General features: G+C 47.4%; 1 protein-coding gene across 4 annotated transcripts in view; it reads left to right on the top strand.

The window, feature by feature from the left end:
• The first annotated feature begins 3,856 nt into the window (after window positions 1-3,856).
• The window catches only part of LOC120822435 (polypeptide N-acetylgalactosaminyltransferase 10), a 31,741-nt gene continuing 27,786 nt past the window's right edge, over window positions 3,857-7,811 (top strand). For 2 of the 4 annotated variants that reach the window (XM_040182131.2, XM_078106904.1), the window contains exon 1: window positions 3,863-4,093. In XM_040182131.2, coding sequence (XP_040038065.1) covers window positions 3,929-4,093 — 165 coding nt within the window. In that variant the 5' untranslated portion in view covers window positions 3,863-3,928. Of the gene's footprint in view, window positions 4,094-7,811 lie in introns of all 4 variants that reach the window. The other 2 variants (XM_040182130.2, XM_040182129.2) reach the window with 2 other exon arrangements.

Here is a 7,811-nt window from a genome sequence, read left to right as displayed (position 1 = left end):
CCTGCAGCTGCATGTGAGGGTGCACGAGGGCACCGGGTGACTAGAACGATGTCTGGCATGTGGGCAGTCAATGCTTTAAAAACTGTTTGGATATTTAAGAAGGTACTTTATTCATTTTTTTTATCCACCTCAAGGGCAACCTGCAGGGCACTTCCTCCTGTTTTAGTTGCCTTGGGGGTCTTCAAGAGGGCAATTTGTTGTGTTTTCTCCACTGGAATGCAAAAAGGCACTTCATCATCATTTCATCACCTACACAAGGGCACCATAGAGGTTACCGGACCGTGTTTTATCGACCACGAGGGCCACCGAGGGTGACCTTTTAGAAGGTTCTATCTATCACAGGGGCATCCAGGAGGGGCATCCAGGAGGGCCCATTGTCACATTTTATGTACCTCAGAGGAACACAAAAGACACTTTGTCATCTTCCTCGTCACGTTTTCTCTTCTGGAAAGAACACAGAGAAGGCCCCTCGCGCTGTTCTCTCCAGCTCAGAGGGCACGTTACCAAGTGTACGGGCATCCAGAGGGTCTTCTGTGCCCGGCGGGTTACCCCAGGGGACCTCTCATCAGGTCTTATTCACCGCAGTCGCTTCCGAAAGGCAACTTCATTCTATTTCCTCAACTGCGACAGCACTCCGAAGGGCACTTTGTCAAGTTTTATATACACTGGGGGCATCCAAGGGAGCACTTGAGCTCACCAGTGCACCAAATTGGGTCGTTAGTTTTTTCATAATCCTGCTGTCAAACAGACAAACGGGAACCGCGACCTCTTTGGCAGATGAATCAATGCGGGGAAACACTCGCCTGTTTGTATCTCTCTCTGTGGGATGACAGCATAAGAGCTGCTGTCTGAGGTTGAGACGTTTTTAAACTTTGCTTTTTAATTAACGCAAATTCCCTCACTTAGCTGCACGTCTGCCTGTCACTGATAGCAAAGCAGAAGTCCTGACCTCCTCCTCTTGACCTCCAACTGCCCTCCCCCCCCCCCGATTCAATACCGCTTCACGCCGCGTCCGCCTCATCCCGGCAACCTCTGACACACGCGAAACAACAAATCCCCATTTCTAAACCAGTCGAGCGTCTCTCTAATCTCTCCCGACCCCTCGCGTTTGACACACACGCATGTACAGGGATGAGAGCGAGAGGCGGTTAAACCCGAGATCAGACACATTGTTGGACGGCGCGGGACTCGAACCCGCGACGTGTCGGAGCCTCTTCCCCCCCCCCCCTGCTAATCCAGCTCCTTCCATTCCAGACAGATAGAGGGCGGCTTTCTTGTTCTCTCCATCCGCACCGGCCCGAGTTGTGACAATTCAATCTGTTCGGCGTCGTCCCGCATGAATTATGGATGAACCCTGCAACCCGTGGATGTGGTGGGGATTTACGCTTTGTGACTCTTCCTGCTCCTGTCACCGGCTCAGTGTGGACTTGAGAGAGGTTCAGGAAGGGGGGAAACAACAAGAAAAACCCAGGTAATGCTCAGTAAATCAAAGCGGAGGAAATGGCAGCATTAATATCCCGCGGTGGCAAATCCCTGATTTACTCCTCTGTGCTGAAAGCGCAGCAGAGAAAAGGCCGCGCCACGACTTTCCCCGGATGAGCATTACCTAAGCATCGTTCTGTTTGGATGAATTGAGCTCGTAAATCTGCTCAGAATTGATGAAATAATCACAAAGAACGCCGTGCGTGAAGACAGACGTGGGAAAATATGCATTTATTAATGTGTTCAAACTGATCCAAAAAACAGAACCACAGCATTTATTTGGTGTCACGGTGTGGGTTTGTTTTATTTTGTAGTTTCCTGCCTCTTGTGTCCCTTCACTTCCTGCCTTGTCCTCCCCTGTGATTGTCTGCCGTGTCCCTGTTTCCACCTGTGTCCGATCCCCAGAGTATTTAAACCATGTGTGTCTCCTGGTCCTTGTGTCCGTTTTGCCACTAAGCATTTTTGATTTCTGTATTAAACTTGAAGTATTTTGTTAAAGGCTGTGATTGAGTCCTGCCCGTTATGACATTTGGAAACCTACAGCTCTACAAAGACCTCTTCTAGTCTAAAATTGAGCTCAATCGCCTGACTCACAAACCTACTTTTCGTTGCAAACTGCCCAGATTTCCTCGAAATGAGGATCCACACAAATTGAACGTGTTGATTCTGAACGCGATGGATTTTGGTGTCATTTTTTTTTAATGAAAAGCTCATTTGTAAATGTTGCTGTCTGTGATGAGTCATGAAGCAAACCCCCACTTTATTGACGTTGTTGAGGGAACGTTCTCACGGCTGAGTTGACATCCTCTCTGTTCCTTGCCCACGTAATTCCGATGGGATTTAACGTTGCAAAAGTTCTGATTCGGCAATGAAATAACACAAAATAACTGTCACTAGGTCTGTTTCAGTTCCCCTCTAAGGAGACCCTTGACTCCTGGTTGGGAAGCAGTGTTTTACTGCCCTCTCTGGTTGGAAGCTTCTAGTTTCTTTGCTTCTTTTCGGTCTCTGTGTGGTGTGGTCAGAAGTTTTAGTCAATAAAAATCAGAGCCAGCAGCAACGTCCGAGGGTCCTGGAATACGCAGGCGATTTTGCTGCGGAAAACAAAAGTAACACAGCTTTTAAAATACACTTAAAACAACGTTCATGTCAAGTTCTTCCTGTTCTTGATGCTCGTTTCCTCGATTCATTGGAAAGGTTCTGCACAGCATTGCAAAAGGAAAATGTCACTTGCAATGCATGATCTTCACTAATAGTAGGAAAGAACTCTTTGGACGACTGAGCCCAGTATGATGGAGGGTGTGTGTTCTGTTTGGATGATCTGGTTTACAGCAGGAAGTCCAGTTTAACGTTGTTCACCTTAAGTCTGTTCCCATCTTTCCTTTCTCTCCTTTTTGTTCAGTCTCAGGCACTAAATTCAGAGTAGTTTGTCGAAGGCGGATCCTTTGGATTATCCATACGTGTCTTTTTTTGGCCAGTTTGAACGCGATCAAGTTTGATAGCAGAGTCAGAAAAATACAGGAAGTTAAGTGATTTACCCTTCAAAACAAAAGCATCGACGCCGTCCTTCGCAAGAGACGGGGGGGATAAGAAGCGCCAACAAGTGTGCAGAATAACATGAATCAAAGTAGTAGGAAATAGAATATTGAGACTTTAGTGGTTGTTAACAAAAGCATACCTTTTAAAATATGCCGAACTGGACCTTTAAAACAATATGATGACCTGGATGTCAGTTCCAAACAGGATCCATCGTGGGAGACGTGTAGAAGCTGTGTGTTCCGTTCAAATCTGCAGACACACGTTCATGCAGTCTGAGTTCATGCTGCACTGGAGTCCAAATAGCTAAATATCTAATATCTAATAGCTAAATAGCAGCGTGTGGCTCTGAAGCGGCCTAGCATGTTGTATATTCTCTTATCAATTAGTTGTACGTCTGAATTCTTCAGGTGTGAATCTTTTTTTACAGATTTATTTGTTCAAACTTTAATTAATAATAGCAAGAATGGTGATTTGTTTAAATAACTTAACAAAGCTATAATTTGACAAAAGCATAGCTGTTTATATGTCTATCTGCATTTCATATGCCTTTTTGAATCTAATATTAAGTGGCAAATATTGTCTGGGACGTCATGTATTCAGCCAGTTGGAGCTTTCTAACACGTATGTAAGATCAATTCAAACCTTCATATTTTACTACATCGTATTTGCAATGTGGGAATTGATGAAACCCCACATTTCCTGTTTTTAAACGGGGAATATAACAAGCTGCCCCCCCACTCCAGCAAATCCTAAGCGACCCCAGTTGTTTTTGTTATTTTTATTGTGAAAGTCCTGACCGGACGTTGCGTACGTTGTTTGGTATTATTAAAGCAGCCCCTCCCCTTCAGACGGCCAGAGCGAAAGTTGCCTCCGCTCGGGACTCCAGTTTTCTTCCGGCCGCAGAGAGGAGATGAGGCGGAAGGAGAAGCGGCTGCTGCAGGTCGCCGGGCTGCTCGTGGCGGCGCTCCTGTTCCTGCCCAACGTCGGGCTCTGGTCCCTCTACCGGGACCGGGTGTTCGAGAACTCGCCCGACGCGGCGGACGGCGGTCCGGGCGGCGCCGTCCTCCGGACGCAGGTGAGTGGATCTCGGCGAGGAAACACTCGCGGTGTGTGTGTGTTTTGTTTTTATTATCTTGTTATCCTGGTTGTCTCCTCGGTGATGTTAAGGCGACTCTCTGATAAAAGCCCGCGCGTGCGGTGCGCAGTCAGGACCCTGGAGAGCGCCGCCTGGGTTCAGCGCCGCGGGGAGCGCGCAGAGCGAAACACGCGGCGCAGACTCCCGTTGCGTTGGTCACATTTTGGAGCATTATTCAGAGCAGGCATCTCGTGCACATTGAGGATCGGCTCCAGGTTTCTTATCTCGTTTGCCGCTCGGTGTTAATGACACCGGCGGCCGGCGGGTGTGTTGCATTTAGCGGTGGCTTTCCAGATGCTCCTTTTGGAGAAGCGACTGGAGACGGTTTCATTAAGGGATTGTGTTTTAATTGATGCTGCTGCCCTTTAACTTCTCGTCCTTCTTGCCGGCTGCAGGGGACGAGTGAGCGTGCCAGGGGCTGAATGCAGTATTGATTAACACAAAGATGAATGAAGAGAATAACGAGAAACGGAAGTATGATTCACGACTCAATTTGGATTCTGAAAAGTGTTAGTGAAAAGATCCCCATGAATCAGAAACATTTGCTTTGTTTTACCTTATCAATTGATTTTATTTGACTTTCCTGGAGGAAAGTCCTCAGTCATTTATCCCCAAGCACGCCTCTGTGGGAGAGTGCGCTTTATAAACGTAATGTAACGCAGTTAAAGCATCACTCTCAGGTGCTACAAATTGATATCTACTATAATTGATCTCATCCTGAGGGAACATTCAAATTTCCTTTTAATTTCGTTTGCAGAATTCAACAACATTAAAGCGAATCCTATCATTTATCTTCATTTAGGAATTGTATCAAAGAGCGCGGTCACGTTTATATTGTTCCAGGGTGACTCCCGAGCATCTGCCCCGCGGTGACTAAAGTCCCTCCGTGGTGTTAGCCTCACGGCGGATGAGGCACAGTCGTGGGTTGCCAAACATTTGGGAGGAGGAAGAGCGAGTGATTGAAGCTCTTCTCCTCCTCACGTCTGAATGCCCCTCGGGGGGCCAGAGACTGAACCCCAATGGGCTCCTGATCCCGGTGCCTCCACACTTAAAGGGTGGAGGACTCTCACCGTATACGTGATAGTGCGACTGGATGAATTGGAGGCACACTTTTTTTTTTTTTTAAGTGCTAACTCTTTAAAATCTCAGAGAAATATTCCGTTCTGTGGGTTAAAGATGAAATACGTGATCAGAGATCGGTTTACTTTGTGGTGATTCTACGTCACTACGGTGTCTGGTGAGTATAGAACATGGTGATGTAATTGCTTCCACGCTGAGTCATCGTAGTTTTAAGGCGGAGGAACTGGTTTGACTCTGACTCCATGTGTCATTATTTCTGCAGAAATGAGAACTCCGGGCTGCCGGATTTACATCAAGCAACGCTAACATGCGTCTCTTGGCTTTTACTACAACACAGAAGCTTTTCCGCAGCTGGAGAGCTGCAAGCATTCCTATTTTTTTTAATTTCTTATTGGCGAAACTTAATAGGCAAACCGCAACCGCATCAGAGGACAAATGAGGGGAAAGGAAGGACCAATATCTGTGCTGGTGTTCTGTGTTTGAGTGCTCCCTCTGGGCTGGTTTGGCTTCACTGAAGTAGATAAAAATCAATACCCTTATTCAGCCTTTTCCCACATAAGTCTTGTTAGAGACATCTGTAGCGGATATTTCCTTCCCCTTTGTTGTCGGCTTCGCTTGGAGACGACGCGGCGCTTGAACCATCAGAATGAGCTGCGGCCTCATTCACATACAAATGAACTACATTCAAATAAATCTGCTGTTGAACCAGACGATTGGGTCCAGAGTGAAAGGGACACACGGGGGTCCCGGGAGGTATCTGAGGAATTCTTCAAATGCAATTTCGTTCAGTATTTGAGGAGGAGAAATATCTAAATTGTAGTTGGCCTCGCGACCTCACGGATGTCTCAAACTATCCGTGCGGCTGGATACCGCTAGAGTTCAATCAAGCATTCTTTATCAGAATGACACTTAAAGCAGTGGCGCTTTGCAAACGTGGCCTCCTCCCAGGTCTCTCATTCGCATCGCTCCCTTCGGGTCTTAACGACGCCCAACAGGGATGTATTTTCTAAGCGAGGCGTCCTGGCATCACGTATGAGGGAGCTGCAATTAATCACGACGCACAGCATCTCCACTGACCTCAAACCTGAGGAAATAATTAAGTGCGGACTGCCGTTCCAGTAGTGGTTACGGGTCCAATCGCCGGCGGCTCCTTTTTTGCTCTACTGCCAGGTCGCACCAACAACTAGACGGATTGTCTTTGATTGTCTCCTCGCTCCTCCTCCTCTGCTGGGAGATGATCCGTTGCCTCGCGATGGTTGTGGGCCTCGATTGATTCGCGGGTCCCGCTGCAGGACGAGCGAAGGAGGCACGAATAATTAGCCGAATGAAAAGCGCTCATTGTGGAACACAAACCGTTGGCTGAGGGGTGAACGGGTTAAATGTTAAACGGCCAGATAAGGTCTCGCGCTCTTGAGGCCAGCTTCCGTTCAAGTGTTACACCCGTTGTTGGTGTTCGATTTCTCAATTCCACTGTGAGTTTCTGTTACTCAAAGTGAATTTGGTGCAGCGCGTGGAAGCCATTCATCTGCCTCTTAACCACAGCGAGCATTGATCATGGTGGCCGAGGGCTCGACCCCCCCACACACACACACACAGACAGAGTCCACAGAGTGGGTCTGCCTCCCGTGGGGAGCCGTACAAGTAAGGGGGGGGTCCTTTAGTAGCCTTCGCCTCAGGCCGGCAACGAAACCGGAAGCCCGGGAAGTTGACGGCCGGCTGCTCGGTGGCTCCGTGCTGTTATTCCCTGTCCGTCCTCTGATAATACGCGGCTTATGGGAACGGCTGAGATGTGTTTGGACCGGAGCCAGAGGAGGCAGAACCAACACAGCTGTATACGACCAAACCCACACCGCCCTCTTTTAGTGTGTGTGTGTGTGTGTCCTTTTGTGGAGGGAAGCCTGAAACGGCCCCTGCACCCAAATTCAATTTCGATATATTTAATAGGACCGGGCAAGTTAATATTAACTCATTCGTGCCGCTTTGAATATCCCAGAGTGCCTCAGCGACACAAACAACCCCTGCAGCATTGAGTTTGATCGTCCGGGTCGGCCTTTTTCTATGTAATTAAATACTTTAATCCAGCAGCATCCTTCAACAGTTGTGATTAATCTACTTTAAGGCCCTCTGCAGCGGCGCTGCTCTTTGCTGCAGGTGTTTGTTCACACTTGTGTCTGGAGTCTACCCACTAGTCCTTTTATTTGTGCACGTACACAACTGACGTGTGTATCAGTTCTGTTGGTGTTTGTTTACCATGTGTACATACGTGTGCTGCACAGCCTCCGTTCTTTACACAATATGTTGCAACCTGGATCCCTGTTATTTTCTTATTACCATTTTTTTCATGTTTTACTTCCCAGCCATGACTAAATTATTCCGTTTTGCTTAAGGCAGATGTACAAATTGTTCAAATTATTCATGTATTTAGACCTTTACACACCGGGGGGGTTGTTAAGTCCTCTTTGTCCTTGTCGGTAATTTGGTTTGAGAAAAAAATAACATCAAAAAGCACGACTGAAAAGCCAAAGAAAAGCTGCTCGGTGTGGAAATGTATTTATTTTTGGGGAAAACTTTCTCAAAA

This window comes from Gasterosteus aculeatus, chromosome 7 (assembly GCF_964276395.1).
Source record: "Gasterosteus aculeatus chromosome 7, fGasAcu3.hap1.1, whole genome shotgun sequence".
Lineage (NCBI taxonomy): Eukaryota > Metazoa > Chordata > Actinopteri > Perciformes > Gasterosteidae > Gasterosteus > Gasterosteus aculeatus.
Note: the sequence above shows the minus strand (reverse complement) of the source record. Positions and strands in the feature narration are given on the sequence as shown.